The sequence below is a fragment of the Melopsittacus undulatus genome, chromosome 6 (genome assembly GCF_012275295.1).
Source record: "Melopsittacus undulatus isolate bMelUnd1 chromosome 6, bMelUnd1.mat.Z, whole genome shotgun sequence".
In the NCBI taxonomy this organism is placed as follows: Eukaryota; Metazoa; Chordata; class Aves; order Psittaciformes; family Psittaculidae; genus Melopsittacus; species Melopsittacus undulatus.
In genome coordinates this window covers 29706277-29727371 of record NC_047532.1, presented here as the reverse complement: position 1 = coordinate 29727371, position 21095 = coordinate 29706277, and the positions used below count along the sequence as shown (strand labels likewise).

At 43.9% G+C, this 21095-nt stretch overlaps 1 protein-coding gene across 1 annotated transcript; it reads left to right on the top strand.

The window, feature by feature from the left end:
* The first annotated feature begins 1708 nt into the window (after window positions 1-1708).
* TMCO1 (transmembrane and coiled-coil domains 1) lies at window positions 1709-21095 on the top strand. Its single transcript, XM_005147066.2, has 7 exons — window positions 1709-1881; window positions 3322-3399; window positions 6716-6775; window positions 11086-11132; window positions 11708-11775; window positions 15415-15559; window positions 20741-21095. The coding sequence occupies exons 1-7, from the start codon at window positions 1812-1814 to the stop codon at window positions 20837-20839; spliced, it is 567 nt and encodes a 188-aa protein (XP_005147123.1). The 5' UTR covers window positions 1709-1811; the 3' UTR covers window positions 20840-21095.

Below are 21095 nucleotides of genomic sequence, written 5' to 3'. Positions count from 1 at the left end.
ATCATCAGTTGTTAATATCTTCCTGCTGCATGCACTAAACTGAAATAGAAACTGAAAAGGGGGAATGTCTTTAAGCTGAAAGAAGATAGATTTAGACTAGATACTAGGAAGAAATTCTTCACTATGAGGGTGGTGAGACACTGGCACAGGTTTCCCAGAGAAGTTGTGGATGCCCCATTCCTGGAAGCATTCAAGGCCAGGTTGGACAGAGAGCAACCTGGTCTAGTGGAAGGTGTCCCTGCCCGTGGAAGGTGTCCCTGCCCATGGCAGGGGGCTTGGAGCTCGATGATCTTAAGTTCCCTTCCAACCCAAACCATTCTATGATGATTCTATGATAACCATCCTTAATTTTGTCCCTATCTCCCTGATGTTTCCCACTCCTACTGGACTTCTGTTGCATATGACCAGGTTCTGCTCCCAGTTCTCTCCCAGTGCTGCAGGAAACCTCCAGGGCCTGGAAGCAGTGTCAGGATTTTCATGTGGCACAGAGGGTGCTTAGCTGCCATGGCCTGACTCATTGCACAACCACCTGCACACATGGCTTTTGTGTTTCCTTGTATGCAAATCTCACCAGGGTTTGTTTGCTGCCTCATCTCACATCCTCACTTATTACTTGCTGCTGCCTTCTCCAATATGTTTTGTCACCCTCTTTCTGAATGTTTTATTTAAAGGCAATGGCAGGGCTTTTTACCTTCCTTATTTTTCACCCAGCTTTGCATATCTGCATCACTCTTCACTGACAGCAAACTTCTCTGCTATACAAGGACAGGCACAAACCCGCCCTTTCCTGTCTGCACTGTTTCCTTTTCTGTATTTTTGCTTTCTAGGTCTCCTTGCCCCATTACAACTTGTGGATTTGGTCTAGTTCTGTTGCTCCAGGTGTAACCACCAGAACCTTGACAAAAGTCAATTAGTCTCTTTACTAAATCTGTGCCATTATTTCATTGTCCTTGTTATTGTTCTTCTTAGTCTCATCCCATCTGTATTTTACACATGCACAGCAACTTAAGATTTACTTCCCTGATTCCAGCCATTTGAATCATTAACACAATACTCCGCTGCTGACTATTGGAGTGCAGAAGCCAGTACTGAATCCTGGAAAAGGGCAGCAACCCTATTTGCAAATATCTGATCCCAGAAAACACCTCCCGCTGCTGTGTGCTAACAGGATATTCATGCCATTGCCAAATTAACCCAGAGTGCAACTTTAGAAATCAGGAAAGGCTGCTCTAAGCCAACCCCTTTGTGACTGTGAGGAGGGTATTCATGAAAAACAGGTGCTTCACACATCTTACCCTGGAAACAGTCTTGGAGCAGCTCAAGAGGACCTGTATGGGGCACCACTGCCCGGCAAGACACGGGGAGAGCAGGGCTAGTAGCAGGAACCCCACTGCAGGCCCAGCGCTGGGGCCTGGGCACCTAGGCTCAGAAGGTGCTGGGACAGGAGACCGGCCACCTCGGCTGCGATGACAGTGTCTGGTCTCGGCACGGCTCCCCATGAAGCGCCGTGCCCGGGACAGCACGAGGCCTCCCCCATCGAGGCGAGCAAGGACCGGAGGCCCCCGCCGCCACCACCATTAAAAGCCGCCTCTTCCAATCAGAGCAGCGTCTGCTGGCACTTCCCCCGCCCCTCGCTCTTCCCGCGCTTCCCTCCCAAAGCGGTGTCAGTCAAGCGGCGGCGGCTCTCGGAAGCGCGAGCACCAGCTTCCGGCCGTTGCTGGGCGACATGTCCCAGCAGCTTCCGGGTGGCGGGGTCTACTTCCTGGAGCGCGGTGGCGTTCTTGGGTAGGGGGGTGGGTGGTGGTGTCATCATGAGCACCATGTTTGCTGATACTCTCCTTATCGTTTTCATCTCCGTGTGTACCGCGCTGCTGGCCGAGGGTGAGTGCTGGGCCGCCGTGGAGCGGCCTGTGGGCTCGCTTCGTCAGCAGGCAGATGGGGCCTGTCCTGGCTGGGCTCTGGGGGCCCTATCGGCGGGAGGCCCGAGCGGTTTGGGGCAGCCGGGAGGGGACTGGGAGGAGGCTGCTGCTCCTCTCTTGAGTCGCGCCGCTCCTGAGCACTGGGAGCGAGTGGCTTGAAGGCCGGAACGGAGCGGAGGGGAAGGGAGAGCGTGTGTCGGGAAAGGACCAGGGCTGTGAGAGTGTGCAAGAGCTTCGGTTATTCAGGACCACCAGAGGCTTGGTGGTTAGAGGGCGGCATAGGCACCCCAGGAGATGGCAGCGAGTGACTTCAACAAAACCGACCTGTGATGCAGAGCAGTGGGAATTGGGTTTGTTTCCTCTAGGAGGAGGAAGGCAAGGAGAGGATGAATTAACAGCTCTTAGTGCCTTAAAGAGGACAGTGCTGGTTTTCTCTAGCTGACATGGGAAGGATGGGAAGAAATTGCTTGAACTTGCAATGATGGTGACTTAGTCTACTTGAAAAGCCTTTTTAAGTGGTAGGGTATTGAAATAGGTGCAGCTTTTTAATGATGTGTTGCATGGGTACATTTTGGGGTAATCAAAGTCAGAGACTGCTCTCTCTTTCAGGCACTGAGCTATATCACCAAATCTCCTTCATCCTAGAGTTGCAAGACACTATCTTTAGGGCAGGGAGAGTTCCAGGTGAAATATGATACTTGCTTTTTTAGGGACTCTACTGCATTGCATTTGGGTTAGATGGCGTACACATCCTTTGCTTTTCACAGCATAAAGATGTGTCCACTTCAAGTGTCTCAGAAGCTTCTCTGCAGCTGGTGATCCCTGGGACTCAGCAGCACAGCCCTGTTGGCATTTTTTTTACCACTGCTTCTGCACTTGTGATACAATTTATTTTGATCATGTTTGGGTGCAAGGATTTTGACTGGAGAATCTCTTGAGGTCTGTTTAGCTTAATACCCATTTGCCTTTTCAAAAGGTGATACTGCTAATAAGCAGGTCCTGGTAAGATCCTGATCCTTAGGCCTTAATAAGGTGGTATGAAATGCAGAACAGAAAGATGTTTGTTGCCATAATCAACTCCTGATTTTAAGGTAACAGCTGGTAAATATGAGCATGAAGAAACTGAATGAGTCCCAAGGAGCAACGGTGCTCAGCAAGATAGCTGTTAACATCTAAGGACATTTATTTTATGGGCACCATTGCTACATGGAACTAGAGAAGGGGATTTGAAAGAAGGTGATGATACAGCTTGCTGGTGCTTTGTGCTACCTTTGCTGTATTATAATGTGGTTTTGTAAATGTCGTGTAGACATGATGTATTTTTTGTATATATGTTTGGAAACTTGTATTCTTATTATTGCAAGAGGTCTTTATTTAGTAACTTGCGGACTACTTATTTCAGGTATAACTTGGGTGCTGGTGTACCGTACAGACAAATACAAGAGATTAAAGGCTGAAGTGGAAAAACAGAGCAAGAAATGTAAGTACTCTTCAGACACTAGAGAATGTCTTGTTGCTCCCTGTTACATTTTGCTTTATAAGATACGAAGTTGAATAGAGTATGTGCTCTGAGAAATACCTGTTGCTTCTTCTGCTGACAGAACTTTCTTCAGCTTGGTTTTCATAGCAGCCTACTTCTACAAGTTACACAAATCTGCACTGAGGGGACTTATTTCTGTACTTAATTCTTGCCTTTTGCTGGAGGGAAGCTTAGTATAAAGACCTGTGGTATTGTCTGAATTGCCCCTCTTAATGGAGGACAGGAGGGAGTAAGGGATCAGTACTGGCATCTTTTCTGAACAAGTAGCCAGTGTTCCTGTATGTAGGTTCCTTTAGAAGCTTGAAATCGTTTCAAATATGCAGTTTCTGCTTTTCGAGGGCAGTCAAGAATTTGAGATCTGAGGTGAGAAAGAACCAGGGTTGAATAATGAATACCATGAGAGGAAACCATTATATATAACGATTGAAAGTGATGATTAATGGTGTAATTAATGAGTAAAGACAAAGCCATGATAGACAGGTTTGGGCTGTTAGCCGATATAAAAATAAATTATTCTGGTATAAACTGGAAACAGATAGAATTGAATAAGAAGAAAGTCTCAGGCTGCTTCCATAGAGAAGAGATCTGAGAGGCCTTGGAGGGGTTGAATAAAGAAGGCCTCAGATATGCCTCAGATACTGAGAGTAATGGTAAACAGGAGGGTCTGAGTATGGAGTGTTTCAATTGACCTGCTTGTATCAGAAGCCAAGGAACAGAGAAGAAATTCAGCCAACCTTTCAGACTCAACTGCACACGCCCTACACAAGTTGCAGCACACAACTGGGGCCAAACCTGAGCTGTGGTTACCTTAAAAATATTTCACCATGGTGTTGGTGTGCTTAGTGCAGGAGAGAACAATATCATCAAAGCATGCTTTTTCCAGTCTAGCTTATCCAGCCTTCCTCTGGGCAAAATAAAACAAAGAATTGAAATATAGTTGTGCTTCTATCACAGCTGCTAGATTAGGGCCTTTGTCATCACAGCAGTCTCAATGGGGATTGCATCTCTGTCTCACTTTATTCCCACTTGGCTGACAAAAATGTGTAGGTTAGAATTGGACCCAGAAGAGCAAGTTGGAGAAGTAATTGAAACCCAGCTGAAAACTTTGAGTTAATGTCCTTGTGTGTTTGTGCTGTGGAACTCTGAAACCTGTTAGCAGGGCTTGCTCTCTAGGGCTTAATGGTTGGTGTAAGAGTTTAATATTTCGGTTTTATAGCTCTCCTGGTATCTAAACTATAATCTGTGAAGGCAAAGATGTGAGATTCATGCATCTCAGTTTCTAACATCCTTCTTTGATTTTCCCACCCCCAATAAAAAAAAAAGGCAAAGCTGTATAAGGAGTCACTAAAAATGAATTGTTTGTTTTGCGGTTTTTTCCTTCCCCTCCTATGCTAAGGACAGCTGGCTGACCTGATGGCTTAAAGACAAAGTGCAAAGTAGTCTACTTGAGCCACACCTTTCAACTGTTATCTAACACATCTGAAACAGGAAAAAACACATTTGAGATCTTTAAGCTCTCCCATGAGAGTCCCAGCAGTCCTTAGGATTGCAAAAACAAATGGGCCAAGTAGTGTGCTGGAGCAGAGGTTATTAATCTTGGATCTTAGTTTCATCTCTTCCTGTCCCCTCACTTCTGTTGAGAGTCACAGCGTTGTCTGAAACTGCTGCAAAGATCATAGTAAGCATTCTGGGGTAAATGCAGTAAATTTGCAAGGCTGAAGGCTACCTCTGGAATTGTTGCTGTGTTGTGTATGTTCCCAGGGACAGCTTTGTGCAGCTGCCTGACAGTTACTTGTTCTGCTCAAACCATAAGGGAATTAGGGCTGTAGAATTCCTCGGGGTTGTCTGAAGTGAAGCTGTGGTCTAGAGGAGCCCTTTCATTAGGGCTGAGAGTAGATAGGTCTGAAAAGTCAGTGTTCTCCAGTTGTGTTTAGAGTTGGAGGCCATGGGTTTATGTGGACTAAGGTTGGGACAGACTGATCACGATTCCTCAATAGTATCTGGAAAAAACAAGGTTATGGAGAGAGCACTCTGTGAGCACTGGGTGTTCTTTGTCGTGTGGCACCTCTCTCCGGCATTCTCTCTGAGCAGACTTACCTGTTTTTTCCACTTGTGCTAGTCTGTCCATTGGAGATATGCTTGTTCTTTGGAAAGACCGGAAGAGGTGATTTTAGATATCTTGTCTGGGCTGCTGTGGTTTTCTTAGCAGTTGTGACTGACTCAGACGTTTCTGAAGGCAGTGCTACAAATTCCTGTATGACTTGGAAGGCTGTCTTATTTTTTCTGTGCTTAGAAATAAAGTCTAGCAGATCTGTGCTGAGCTAGTACTCCATATGGGAGAAGAGTCCTAATGCTGAGGTCTCTAAGCTGATTCTGTGAGCTAACAAGAAGCCAGGTCTATTTGGTAGAACAGATATGGTACCTATACACAGAGTAAAAAAGGGGTGTTACCTATTGCTAGACCATAGTAAAGCTTTATCATCATCACATCTTGTAGTACTCTTGTAATAGCTCTTAAATGACAATGTCTCTTATTTCATGGAAAAGCTCTTGCTGTCAGCAGAGCATTTGCAGGTGAGGAGCCCATTTACTGTATTACATGTACACTATGCTGGCTTTATGCTAGGCTTTTTTGCTGCAGTGGTAGTCATTTGCTGATGCTTTGTGAGTGTCTGATTCAGGGTTTTAGTAACTTTGAGCTTAAGCTTCTGCTTTGAAATACTGGGAATGCTTCAGTACTAATTAATTGAAGAATGGGAAGGCTGAGTCTGACTGCTTGGACAGCATTTCCCCTGAGAATGCCCGCTTGTGAAGAAGGGATGTATGAGAACACAGTCTTTCCTGTATTCTGCTTCCCACTGCAGATAATCGGGAGCAGAGCTTGCCACAAAGCTCTTTTCATTAGACTTGCTGAATCAAAAGTAGTGTCTAGTATTAATGACAAATCAGCAAGGGTCATTTGAGCCAAAATTGTTAACTGAGCAGTCTGGAGACAATGTAGTGGGCTCTTGACAGAGTTTATAATTATCCCTTTAAATATTCTGGTATCTCATCCAGCGCTTTGAAATGTTGTTAAGTGCTTGGTGGGGTCAACGTTGAAGGTTTATAAGTTGTTGATAATGAATATGTTCTTAGTCTTACCCACCTTTGTTTTGTGCCCCTGTTATCTAAAAGAATAAAATTCTTTAGTGTGTGGAAAAGGAGGGGTGGTATCCTTACACAGAAATGACAATGTATCTTTCTTTTCACATGGCAGTGGAAAAGAAGAAGGAAACAATAACTGAGTCAGCAGGCCGACAGCAGAAAAAGAAAATAGGTAAGACTGGGAGAAGAGTGTGATGTCCCAAGAGTAGGGGAAAGTTGAGAAACTTCATGGAAGTGGTTATCCTTTCCTTCCTTTCAAAACTGTTTATTTAAAGTGATACTAAAGCTAGTTCATGGCCTGATGAACTGGAATATGCCTTACCCTTTCAAGACAGGAGACATCTAGCCTCCTGATGGTGTTAATCAAATGCAGAGAAGGGCAACATCACTGAGAGAGCAGCATTTCTTGCTCAACTGATTGCCTTTCTCTCCAATTTGAGTCCTTATATCCATGATTATTACTAACTTCTGTTGTCAAAGCTCTGCTGCAGTGCACTGTCAGCTTGCAACAGCTACATGACTGTATGAGTATGACTTTTGAATCTTTTTTTTTCTCATTTGAGCACTTCACAGCTGAAGGTGTTTGCACAATGCCTGGAACTGCACTAGATTTATTGCAAGTTTGATATAGTGATATATTTTTCTTTTTTGTTGTTTGTTGTTGTGGTTTTTTTTTTCCCCATTGTAAATAAATCTAAGTCTTTTTGGGTTACGGTAATTCTAAGTACTGAACTACGCAAGAATAACAGGGTAGATGTTTAATGGGTATGAGCTTCAGAAAGTTCTATTATTTACAGGTCTCTAAAGTAAAACATGCAGCAAAACTCAGTTATTACAGAAATTGTGGTAGGAACAGTTCTGAGAGCTCCTGGGAGTTGGTTTCCTCATTCTTTTGTATCACCAGGTAGCTGGATTAGCCATTTGATCTGTACAAAGCTTGGGTATAATTATAAACATGTCTTCAAACAGTTTTTCCTAGGTATAAAACCTGTTATCATTAGACTCCTTAAGGGACAGGAGCCAAAATTCTTCCTCTTGTGCATTTTCAGTTCTTAATCTTGAATAATCTCTGCATGAGATGAATACCACTTGGTGGATATGCACCTTTACAATGCTATGTGCTGTTCTTAGGTATGGTCACTTTTGAATGTGTGGCAATGACTTTTTTGCAGGGCACCATCCAAGCTCTGTTCCTAGCAGAGAATATTTTACTTGTGCTTGGACTAAACTAATAAACAGAATCTGAGGAATTCAGATACTCCACCATTTTTTTTTCTACACTGAAATCATCTTGTTTTGCAAATGAAAAACAAAGCACAAAGGGACTAACAACAGAACTTCGGAAATGACCGCTGCTTCTGCTTGCTGTGATGCTGCTGGCCAAGCCTGAGATACTGAGTCTGATTTTTTTTTTTTTTGCAAGTGCTGTATAACTTCAGTGTCTCATTTGTTTTCAGGCAAAGCTGAATTTGGAGTGCTCTGAAAAATAAGGCACTAAATGTCAAGCTGGACCTTCAGAAAATGACTCTTACAGCTGTTAAGTGGTTTGGAAATACCTGATCCCAGTAATTTACTGGATGTCAAATCATCCTGTAAGATGTAGCATTGTTGTACAGCAAATTTACTTGTGCTGGAGTTCCTTTAAATTCTACCATTGTAGGTAAAAAAACTTAAAGAGCTGAGGCTTTACAGCTAAGTCACAGCCATGTACAGACCTGCTTCCCTTGCCATCTGTTCTGTGCAGAGAGTATGGCAGGAGGTGTGTGTATGACGTTACTTGGTTACAAGTAATTACATTACAAGGGATGAATCCTGCATATGGACAAGGAGGTAGGGTGAAAGTTGCATGGGAAGGCTTAATTTGGTGCTCCATACTTATCAGATTTCTTATTTTTAAGTGTGAAATGAACCAACTTCAGTCACGTTGTGTCCAAATCACCTTTCACACTGCTGGAACAAGACACCTTTAACATTATGGTGCAGCCTTCTGTCATTTCAGCTGAAGGAGTGTGTTTGTTAGCTTAAACTTTGCTACTCTTTTCTGCATCCATGTGCCCCTAGAAGAAAAGACTCCTGGGAATCCAGGAGTCCAGGAATGCTGGGTAGACAGCAAAACAAAACAAAGTAACAAAATCCAACACCACCACCCCACCCACCCCCCAAAAAAACCCAACAAACCCAAGCTGGCAAATAAAGTTATTGCTGAATCCCTGTATCCTGGTTGGTTGTGTTCCAATGAGCAGAATAAGGCAGCTTTGGACTCTAGGGTGCTGCTTTTGACCCACTCTTCTTCCTCTGTGCCTCTACCCAGCTCTATAGCAAAGTACTTAAAGGCTGCTTATGTATGACTTGGGGAGGAAGGTGGCAGGACACCTGAAGCATGTTTGTTCAGAACGTGTAGAAATGGGTGGGAAACATATCGGGTATATTGGGAGACCATGGCTGTATTCTTTACCCCTGAGTAACCTTTAACCCATCTAAACAGATGGTTAGTTATGGGGAGAACAAGTATTGTTGCTAAATGTGATTCCTAAAGAGCTGGCCTGCAATTGCTGAAATGTCCCAGAACAAAACTCTCCACCTGGATCAGGAAGCAGGTGTCTGGAAAGCTCCTGCCAGAGTGAATGGTACATAGTTAGGAGCAATTGAAAACAGCAATGAGGATTCTAAGAAATTGAGTAAGCGTGTTGCTGTTGTTTTTTTTTTTTTTTCGTAACACTTTCTAGGCATCCATGTATTTAGCGGGGGCTTGAAAGATAACTGAACTGGGCTGTGGGCCTCTTGTCCTGTGGATCCCTACTGATGTTGCTGTACAACTTGCATGCTGGATAGCCCTTGACAGTCCTTCTGCATTCCCACTCTCTTTGCTCACACTGTTCTTCATTGTCCACATGCCTGCTTCAGCTAGGTATTGCTTCCAAGCCGTGGCTGCCCCTCTGGATCCTCAGTTTGAGAGGAACACAGGGGACAAGGGATCATAGAATAGTTAGAATTTAAAGGACCTTAAGATCACCTAGTTCCAACCCCCCTGCCAGGGACAGGGACACCTCACATTAAACCATGTCACCCAAGGCTCTGTCCAGCCTGGCCTTGAACACCACCAGGGATGGAGCACTCACAGCCTCCCTGGGCAACCCATTCCAGTACCTCACCACCCTCACAGTAAAGAATTTCTTCCTTATATCCAATCTAAATTTCCCCTGTTTAAGTTTTAACCCATTACCCTTTGTCCTGTCAGTACAGTCCCTAATGAAGAGTCCCTCCCCAGCATCCCTATAGCCCCCCTTCAAATACTGGAAGGCTGCTATGAGGTCTCCACGCAGCCTTTTCCAGGCTGGACAGCCCCAACTTTCTCAGCCTGTCTTCATACAGGAGGTGCTCCAGTCCCCTGATCATCCTCGTGGCCCTCCTCTGGACTTGTTCCAACAGTTACATGTTCTTTTTATGTTGAGAACACCAGAACTGCACACAATACTCCAAGGGAGGTCTCACAAGAGCAGAGTAGAGTGGCAGGATCACCTTCTTTGTGCTGCTGGTCACGCTCCTTTTGATGCAGCTCAGGATACGGTTGGCTTTCTGGGCTGCAAGCGCACACTGCAGCCGGCTCATGTTCATTTTCTCATCAGCCAACACCCCCAAGTCCTTCTCCACAGGGCTGCTCTGAATCTCTTCTCTGCCCAGCCTGTAGCTGTGCCTGGGATTGCTCTGACCCAGGTGTAGGACCTTGCACTTGGATGATGGGAACATGGGGCAAGCAAGGTGACAGATGTTAGGTATGTGCAAAGCCAGAGCAGACCTCCACCAAGGCACATGGAAAATGCCCTCTCAGAAAACTGGGCATCTTTGAAGCTTCTGGTGACTTAAGGACAGACTAAATTTCCAAAGTAGTGTTTCAAAGTATTCTCTGCAAAAGACAGTAATACACAAATTATTGAAATTCATGTGGAAAGTATCTTTTTTGATAATCTAGGTGTGACAAGGGTTGAAAAGTCATTACTAAGACCAGGAAGATGTTAGTGTTGCTGAGGTGTGGCTTCCAGCTCTGTGTATGTTTTCCAAAATGAATTAATTTATATAATGTATTTATAATGGTGAGTCCAGTGTGCAGCAAACAGACTGATCTTTTACAAAAATGTGATATAGAAGCACTGTCTCTGTTTTCTGGCAACACTGTTCATGCTGCTGTGTTGGTTGAGTTAGCAAATTTGACCTGTGGTGCATTTCTTTCAGAAGTGTTGAATGTATGATTCTAGCCACTGCCTTCTCTTTTGTGGCTGCTTTGCTGTATTTGTCTGTGCGGGAGAAGCAGTTGGCTATGTACAATTCTTCAGTTCGACTGTCTGACATAGAAAGCTGGAGTTGGTTTTGGAAGTGTTGTTTGTTTGGACAGCCAGAAAGGTTAAGTCTTCCTGGAAATGAAAACACTCTGTGTTCTAAGTTGGTAAAATTGATTATAAGTGTTTGTTGGTTTTCTTTTTCCAGAGAGACAAGAAGAAAAATTGAAGAATAACAACAGGGACTTGTCAATGGTAAGACAATTAAAACAAGTTCTCAACTGCTGAAGATTTCAGTGAGCTTTCCAACAGAAAGACTTTATGCAGTTGGCAGACATAGCAGTTTGTCCTCCTGAGAAGTTCTTCTTGATTGCTTTCTAATAGCTGCAGGTTTTCGTATGAGCCACTGAGTTCTCCACCAGTTACTCTTTCATCTCATGTCCAGCCTTAGCTATGTTCACCTTTAAAAGTCTCCATGATGCTTTCGAAGTAGAATTAATTTCCTCTCTGAAGTTTTGTCTTCATAATGATCCCCTGCTAATTGACTGAATAGGCTTAAGGAAAAAACCCAACTTGTGGAAGGTTACAGGACAATTCTTGAGCACTTTTTTTCTCCTGAAGCAGCTTTTCACATCAGTGGTCCACTGTGGCTGCCTTTGTACCCAGCTGTTGACCAAACTTCTCTTGGAAGTTCTCCAGTTACTTTTACAATCACTCTGGTCTTCTGGGTTTTCTTTCTATATTCCGGTGGTGCTGTACAGAGCCTATTCTTAAGGAAATTAGCTCATAATCCCTCCTGTTTTGATTGTTTCTGACCTTTCTGCTTGCAGGTTCGGATGAAATCCATGTTTGCCATTGGCTTCTGCTTCACTGCCTTGATGGGAATGTTTAATTCCATGTAAGTATCAACTTTCTGGTTTTTTCTTCAGTTTTCATAGTGAATATATTCTCTACCTTCCTTCTATCACCTGAAGTGTTACACTGATAGTGTCCATCCAAGAACCATAACTAAACTGTATAAAGTAGATCAGTATTTCATAAGAAGATGCAGTTCTTTTGTCACCACACAGACGTTCTGCTCAACAGGGAACACTGCATGCTGGATGCAGTCAAACTGAACAAACTGCATTAAGATCTAGACAAAACTCTAACATCCTTTCTGTGTGGGAGCATCTTGTTTAGGGCAACTTTGGTAAGTGTCAGGTAAGCAGCTACAGACATCAGCTTTTTTGGTTTTGCTGTAATAGCGTAACTGAAGAATGCTCTTGTAAGCAAAACTGGATCAGCTCCCTTGCACTCAGAAATGAGCTGTAATTGTGGAATTCATTGTTGTCGTACTTAAGGTGATCAGTCAAGATAGTAACATGTTCAGGCATGGGCTCTAATCTTCCTTTGCTTTAAAAATGACCTGGGGTGGGTCTAGTATAAAAACAAAACACAAAAAACCCACAACAACCAAAAATACCAAACCACCGACCCCCAAAAAACCCAGAAAATGCCCCAAAAAACAAAACAAAACAAACCCCCCCCCCCAAACAACTAAACAAAGACAAAAATGCCCAAACTGGTTTGCATAGGTATAGACAGCTTTGTTTCAGATATGCAAAACTGAAAGACTGTGTTTGACTTTCAAAACTTGATTCGGTCTTGAAATGCAGGCTTCCCATTGTCTGATAAATCTGAAGGTGACATGAATATAATAATTATAATATTTGGAAAGCTGTTTAATATCTGGGCAGTTTACTTGTCCTGCCAACAGGAATTTATGTTCTTGGGCACCAAAATCTTTGGCCTCTGTGCTGGCAGTCCACAGGATACAGTCAATTGTTATTTTACTGCAGATCAGCAGGTGGGTAAATTGCAAACGGGGTAATATAATAACAAAAGTGGACTCTATTCAGCTGTGTGGACTCTATTTGGCTTAGTCAGACTTCAGCATCTAACATTCTCTGGAATGTTATGAAGCTGAGCAGAGAACACAGCACTAAAAGACTTCAACATTTGGCTACAGTCTTGAGTCATTGATGTTTGATTTCGCTGCACCCATAAGCAGGGATGGAGGTGCATTGTGAATCATATGCCCAGCAACATAGCATATGGGGGGGCAGAGATTTATAGTGTGGCACCTGAGATCTTCAAGTGCTTCCCTAGCTGTTTGGGTGCAATACAAACACCAGCATTGCTTCTGCCCCTGAAACAAACTTTAAAAAACCCCAAAAAAACCCCTCCCCCTACTCTGCACACTTACCTGGAGCAGAAGGAGGCAGTTCAGAGTATGCTATGACTGGCAAATGTGACAGGGTTATATCTTCATTAAGAGTAGTTAATTTACAAAGGAATTGAATTTGGTTAAGTCCTGTGTGGCTCCTCCTTCTACAGATACTAACCTAAAAATCAGTTTATTGGTTTCTTTCCATTTAGGTCCACAAAGTTTATTTGTCTTGTTCTTCTTTTTGAGGATTTCTATCTACAGAAATCATGAGTGTAGACACAGAATTGATGAAGCTTTTGGGTGTATCTTTCCTTTAACTATGTGTTTAGAGGGAACCCGAACATGAGCAGTAGGAATATTCAGAGAGAGCAGTGATTGTTCAGATTGAAATAGCTTTCTTGCTAACAGCTGAGGCTGTTGAATTAAAATCTAAATATGTGGTTCTCTGGCCTTTGGGGCTAGATAGTTAAATTTCTGCTCCTGCTCTCAGTACAAGGTAGTGTATTTGTATCTGAATGGCAGCTCTGGTGGGTTGTGCCTGCGCTGTCTGAAGCTGATAGAATGGTTTCATGGAGCTGGTTCTCACATACTATTATTCTCTTGACATGGCATAAAGAGCAGCTGCTTGTCTCAGGAGGAGAGTACTTTAATTATGAATTCAGTAGGCTCTCTAGGAAGCTGCTACTGCGAGGTCATCCATGGAGGTGCTGTGGGTATGGTATGAAAAAGAGGAAAAGGGTGGCTGACACCTGCAGTGGCTATACCCTCATTTGCTAGCCTCTCCTGCTCTTGGATTAGTTCATTTCTCTGGGGGACAAAAGGGGTTGGAATCACATGGAAGTAGCATGGTGTGCTGCCCTTTGGACAAGTACTATGTAGATGCTGCTGTTCTGTGGCTAGGCACCTCACCTTTGCCAAGTGCCAGTTTAGCCAAAATGGAAATTACTGTGATGACTTCCAGTAGTAATAGGGCAGCAGAGTGGACCATGCTGGAAGGACATGTAAGTGTCAAGAAGGCTAGTTTAAACCTGGAGTGCAGGATACTGAAGATGAGCAGCTGAATAATTGTTGTGGCTTAAAAGGTATATCAGGGCAGTGAGAGCTGTAGTGGTGGTGGCCTCCAAGCAAGTGGGATTTCTTCTGGAAAAGAAATTAGCTTCTGTGTGTTTCAGTGTTTTCTTGTCATAAACTTCTTAATGCAGTCACTTCTCTGTCTTACTCTAGGAGTTGTGCATTTCATAACTGTGGAAACCTGCTGGAATTGAAAGCAGGTACCTCCGGTGCTACTGCTGAAATACTTGTCATTCTCACAGCAGGAATAACGCAGAATTTTAAGCCACTGGGGGGATGTTACAGGGAGATAAACATCCGTTCCTGGCTCTTCTGCCAAACTGCCTGTGAGATGTAAACAAAGTTGGTGTGTGTTTGAGCTGTAGCTGTGTGACTGCATCTCCACAGGAAAGAAGTCTCATTTAGGATATCTTGAAACAAGAAACACATGTTAGAAAATCAGCACATGCAGAGGAAATAACATCCAAATATGCACATACTGATGGGACATCATATGCATTTACTTCAAAAGATTGGGTCTGGGTTGGGAGAAATCTTTGGAACTGGCCAGAATTCATACTCTGACATCCTGGAATGTGGACCTGGAAGAGTTCCAGAAACAGGACAGGCTGCTTGGAATATGCGGTATCATCCTGCCTCTGCACTGTCTTTATCTTCAGAGCTAATGCAGAGAAAACTACTGGTGTTAAAAATCAGTCTGTTGATGGCTCTATTAAGCATCTTTCTTGTGCTAAGAAACATAGTTGCTCTAGGAAAGGAAAAGGTGTCTTTGTCTTGCAGTCTACTTATAAAAAGTGCTCTTGCTTAAAGCAAAAAATCTGTTGCCTTGCAGTGAGTGCAGTACAGCAGGGTGGTAGTCATCCATCTTTTATTCAAGTTCTGGGAAGTGATCTGGACTGGTAATAAAATGCACCATTAAACTGCAGAACACCCAGTAAGTGTTTATGAACCATCTTGTCCAGCTTATCACTTAAATCACTTTGAAACACTGGCTATGGCAAAACTGTTACTGTTCCTGCTTAGCCTGTGGATGAACGGGGGGGGGGGGGGGCTTTGTGAGAGAGGTTTTTTTAACTTATTTATACACCTATATATGGTGTATATAAAGGAGGTCTGGAGAAGGCAGCATGGCTTTTTAGCCTTCCATGTGGTCTTATCTGCTCTGGTGGCCTGTTGAAGAAGCTCACTCACTCTTTCTATAGCCAGAGGTTCTTCTGCTGTCCCCAGTTTTGATCCAGTGCTCTTTTTTTCCAGATTTGATGGCCGAGTGGTGGCAAAGCTTCCATTTATTCCCCTCTCGTACATCCAAGGTCTCTCCCACCGCAACCTTCTGGGTGAAGATTACACTGACTGTTCCTTCATCTTCCTGTACATTCTTTGTACAATGTCAATCAGACAGGTAAGTACATTGCTGTGTCTATAGCATGCAGGGAAAGCACGTCTCAGTCCATAGAGGAGTCTGTTACTGCTGTTCAATTTTGTATGTGTAACTTTTGATCTGTTTTGGATTTCTGTGTTTGTTTATTCTTGTGCTTCGTATCCAAAGCAATTTTAGGTTGGAATCAAAACCAGCCACTATCCTGGACTGGTGTGGAAGGCTTGACTGGTGGTTTACACCAGGGCACTAGGACAGAGTTAGCAGAAATGGGTTCCCTCCTTGTGTGCATTTGTAAGATAACTTTGCAGATTGCCATACCACAAGATTGTCTCCATGAGCAGACAATCTAAACTGCTTCTTAGAAATGATGACTTCTACAGTAATATGGGAAAAGAGAAGTGTAGCATCTTTAGGGGAAACTTCCTTTGTGGCTTGAGGTTCTGTAAAGGTTAAATCAATCCACAAAGTTGCTGGGAAAGTGAGTAGAGTCAAACCTGTTGTTTTGGGTTTGTCCTTCCTGTTTTTGCTGATTGCCTGATTATTTTATTCTTTCTTCCCCCAGAGTCTTAAGAACTTTACTTTTGGTGTCAAGTCTTCCCAGTGCTAGGGATGTGATACAGAAGGGGTGTCTGGTATGATAAGCCAAGAGTAGGCTACACATAGCTCTCCAGCAAAGCTAGTTAGTCCTATCTTTTCAAAAGGGCAGCATCAATGAGATAAGGGAGGTGCCTGCTCAGGAAGGTTCCTGAGTAGTTTAAGTGTCAGAATGGCCAGTGAGAACAAGTGGATCTTCTCATTGCAACTGAATGTTTACTTTGTTGTCCAGATTTCCCTACCGTGCTGGGGATAAGCTGCTAGGCTTTGGAGACTGTAGAATGCTGGTGATACCAGCTGAAAGTTATCTGGTTTTCTGTATGTATTTCCTTTTTCTTTGGTTCACTTCCTGAATTCTTGCTGCTTTTCTCCTTGACCAACTTGTTGCTTTTCCTCAGAGGGTGCCAAGGGACTTCAAAAAGCCTAAAGGAGATACCTAGGGGGAAGTGACATGCTGTGCCAGCTGCTAAGAGAAGTTTGGATGAGCTTGATGGAGCAGCTTGATAGTAGAAAGTTCCTTTAGTCACAAAGTGTGTACTAGTGAACATTGGTATGAGGGGTTGTTTTGAAATAAATCTCTGCCTGGTCCTGTGCAAATCAGATAAATTGTAGAATAGTTGATGTTGGAAGGGTCACCTAGAGGTCATCTGGCTCAGCCCTCACTCCAAGCAGGGACCAGCTTCAGAGTACTAAAGGCCAGGAGGTTCCTCATTTGGTTGCTGCAAGACAAATATTGTTTCACTTCCTAGTGGGAGTGAAGGGAGCAGTGCTTGCTGCTTTGAAAGTAATCAGACCTTTTTTAGTTCTTCCTGAATTCTTAGGATGCTGTGTTTTGATGCTGTTCCTTCAGGCAATCTAGTCTGGTACTGCTCTGTGTTACCTGTTAATGGGAAGACCCTTCTTTGCAATTTTGCAGATTGTTTCATGAAACTAGCAGTGTCAGCAAGACTTCTGAACTCACTGAGTTGGTCAGGGAACTCCCTTGCTGAAATCCCCCATGGATTTTTTATTTTTTTTTTTGTCAAAAAATATAATTCCTGTGGTTAGTTCTAGTCCTGGGCATTTCCTGATGTTTCCTATTGTGAAATCTGTAGGTGGCATGAACTGAGTGGTGATCCAGTCTGGCTCTGGGCAGAAATGCCAAGCTGTTTGCAGTGGGTTGGGCTTTCAAGAGAAATTCCAGGAAAAATTTGCTCTTGTGCTTTAGAGTTCATGTGCCTGGTTCTGCAGAGGATAGAAGTTACTTTATTGCTTTGGAGAAGGGTGGTTTTGCTCTGAAGTGTTAGATTGCAGTCTTAGTAGTGCTGCCTTATCTATGTGATCATGGCTAACAAACCTACCATTCTCCAGCTGCTGGGGCAACTGGGTTTTTTCCTGCTACGTGGAGGAAGGGCAGAGACCGGCCACAGTTTGTGCAAAAGGGAAGGACTGAAGCTGTGATAGCTGGCATCTGCTCTTGTCTTAACTGCTATTTGAAAGAACTTGGGTGATAACAACATTGGGAAGAGGACTTTAAAGGAGTGTGAGGCCAGGAGAGAGGGGAAGAAAGTAATCAAGGGCTTAAAATGGTTCCAAAGATTTGCTTTTGATGTTTTTGATGACCTTAAGGCTGAAAGCTTTGTGACCCTTTGTGTTTCACTTTGTGGAAAAGGAGAAATCACAAGTGCTCAACTTTGAAACAGCTGTTAGCCCAAGGGAGGAAAACTGATGTGGGAGCTAGTGTCTGGCTTGATGCCGCTGACACAAGAGGAGTGGACATGTACCAAAAGTCAGGGAACAGGTTGTGAACAAGCCAAGGAGACCATATATTTTTCAGGCTTTCCTTAATTCTTGAAGCTGCCTGTGAAAGTATTAAGGACAGAGAATGAGAGACATACCTTTGGAACTCAGAAGTAGAGGAACTCATGTGTGGGGAAAAAAAAGTGACCTGGAGGAAAATTCAGGGGAGTACATGAGGGTAGGGAGATTAACTGGATGGTGATTAAAATTACATTACTGGGATGGGCAGTAGGAGCATCAGGCAGTCTCTTCATGCAGTCCTTAGGCATGTGGGGGTGATAAACTCTTCAAACACTGACTGGGAAGCTTGTTGCCTCTGACCTGGCCAGCATCTCCTGAAATAGTCAACTTGCAGTGAGTAACTTCCTTTGCGCTGTTCCCAGCTCTCCCTGGCACGTAAATCCTGTTCCCCTAGTTCCTCCTGCCTTCCTGTTTGGAGAGAGGAGGGTTGCTGGGAGAGGTCCTCCAAGGGTCCTTGAGCTATTGGGTTTCAGCTGGGAAAGGCAGTGGCTTGGCTCTGTGAGAGGCATAATGTCAGGGTTATATCCTCTGTCCCTCCTTCTGTTTCTGAGCTCCCAGTTTTCACCTGTGCTGTTTGTGAAGAGGGATATGTTGCTGTTCCTTAGGCATTTACTGGTCTTCATTTCCTTTTCGCACATGCCTGAACTGTAGATTAGGCTGCTTCTCTCTTAATGTGTTCCCAGTGGGAAGGGGAGCCAAGCAATTATTCCTACTGCCAGGAGTGCACTTTCCCACATGGTCCAATCTTGGGGCAGGGAGACAGTTGCTGCTTTGCTTTTGAGGGCCTTCTGGGTTTTGAGACAAAAGCAGAAGCAGCTCCAGTCCTTGCAGTCATTTGAGGAAAGATCAGCAGAACTTAGATGAGGAATTTTGATCCTTAAGTCTTGCAGTCTTCCCTCCCTGTTCCTGAAGGTGATGGCCTTGTTTGCGTTGAAAGCAGAATCTACAGACTGCCTTTTGCAATATGGCCCACAGATTTCTGCTGTACCTTGCCTCAGCCCTGGTGTTTCCAGCTGTGTAGACTTCAGGACTGCTGACTTCTAAAACTTGCTTTGCAACTGGTGCAGGAGCCTAACTGTCTTCCACAGCAAGGAGGGAGATGACTATAGAAGGATAATGCTGGAGACTGTGCTCTTGAATCTTGTGGACAGGCAAGCTGTCATTTCTCTTCCTCATGCAACTGTTCAAGAAGATGTATTAAACTTTTTAGCACTACAGTTCTCCTCTCTCTTGATACTTAAAGGAACAGGGAGGAGGCAGTGCACGCTTCCTTTCTTCAGTGGATGTTTTTCTAGGGTCTGTAGTGTTCTCCACAAGTGAGGCAGTACAAACCTGGTAGGATCCTGGTCCTGCCTCCTGCTGACTGCAGCACCCCCTGGTGTTGCTGACTCTGCCCGTCAGCAGCATTTGGTTTCTCTTTTCTGTCCATCATCTCTTGACTAAGGTAGCTCCAAGTAGGGAACCACAAGAAGGAGTCTCCCACAGCTAAATCCTGTAATATATATTCAGTTGCTGAATATCAACCAGTGGCTGATTGATGTATGCCATGAACTAGACCTGATGTAATTCTTTTGTAAGTGTTCCCCTCCCCTCCTTTACTTTTGTGCTTGTGTGTGGACTGAAACCTTCCCTTCCATAGTCTCTACCTGGAACAATTCCCAGTTTTGGTTGGTTAGTTGGTTTATTTAGTTTGTTCTCCATCCATGACCGAAAAGCTCAAGACTCTATGACCCTGCCATCTGACTTATCCTGACAGTTATTTTTGAGATGACACTAGACAGGCCTCAGCTAGTGACATGAGGAGGGCATGGTTGTTTTCTTCTTTCTCTTGCGTGAGATGTCGCCATCTTGCCAGCTCTACACGAGCAGCATTTTGAGCTGTAGTTATTTACATGAAGGATGATACTGAAAAAACTTTTAGCTCTTTATATTCTGCAACAGTATAACTACAAAAGGAATTTCACAAAAGGAAGAAAACCAAAATTAAATCTCTTGTGAATTTTTAGTTGATGTCTGCTGCTTAGTTCTTTCCTTGTTGTTTTCCACTGAAACACCCTGTTCACATGCAGATGAGGTCATCTTAATAGTCAGGTTTTAGGTTTTGCTACATATGCCCTGTTACGCTGCATGTCTCTACTGAACCATTGTTCAGTTTGCACCACTAGCATTCATGTTAATTCTGTGCCTAAGCTCCTGACTTAAACTTGGCACATGCTCTGGTTGCCATGTTGCTGACCCACGTTCTGGCTGCATTAGGAGAAAGCCTTCCTCACCAGCTTGCAGACTCTCAGGCTCTGATGGCTGCTATCAACAGTGTTTTCTGGAACTTGTGAAAACTGAGGGTTGATTTGGTTCTGTCTGTGAGTAGATGTTGGGAGCCTGTTCCTGTGTGTACACTGCAGTTAAGTTGCAAAGATAACTCTTGTAGGTCCATTTTAAACCAACCCATATGCAAAGACATTAACAAGATATCTGCCAACTGACTGTGGTGTGTAGCTGAAGGTAGAAAAGAACAGTCATCCAAAATATGGATTTAATGATCAGAAGGCACTTGTTGAGGTGGGGGGGAGTGGCCCAGCTCTAACTGTAGTTATTGTGGATGATGGCTGTCTGACTTTGTGCTAAGCTTTTTTGTGTGCATAGGGCTAGAGGTCCAATATATATTAGCCAGATTGGTAAGGCTGTGTGGGTGAGAACCTGAATCTCTTGAAATTAGTGGCAAGCTGTATTTGTGAGAGTTGGGATTTCTGCTTTGTCTCCTTTGTCACGGTCTGACACCATCCTATTCTTCTGCTCTTGTTTTTGCAGAACATCCAGAAGATGCTCGGTCTTGCTCCTTCCCGGGCTGCCACCAAGCAAGCAGGGGGCTTCCTTGGCCCACCACCTCAGGCAGGAAAGTTCTCCTAAGCACAGTTAACAGCCTTCATAGAAGGTCTGACCAGTGCACATGACTGCCTTTGGGAGGTAACAAGATGGGGATCCTGTGCCAGGCTTCACAGGTCCGAAACCAGCCTATGCAGCATTGGCCACAGTCTTGGAAACATCTTCTATTTGGAGTATTCTACCAGCAGTTGTTTGCTTATTAAATCAAGAAAGTTCTCAGAAGATGACTTGACCTTTTGTTTCTGGTGTTTCTGAGAAATAAATGGCATGGGCATGTTTA

Bases quoted from the DNA above. Each gene is read 5' to 3' on its own strand.
- TMCO1 (XM_005147066.2), top strand. From the start codon at position 1,812: ATGAGCACCATGTTTGCTGATACTCTCCTTATCGTTTTCATCTCCGTG. The intron at 1,882-3,321 runs GTGAGTGCTGGG...TACTTATTTCAG, and splicing joins TACCGCGCTGCTGGCCGAGG to GTATAACTTGGGTGCTGGTG. The intron at 6,776-11,085 runs GTAAGACTGGGA...TTCTTTTTCCAG, and splicing joins ACAGCAGAAAAAGAAAATAG to AGAGACAAGAAGAAAAATTG.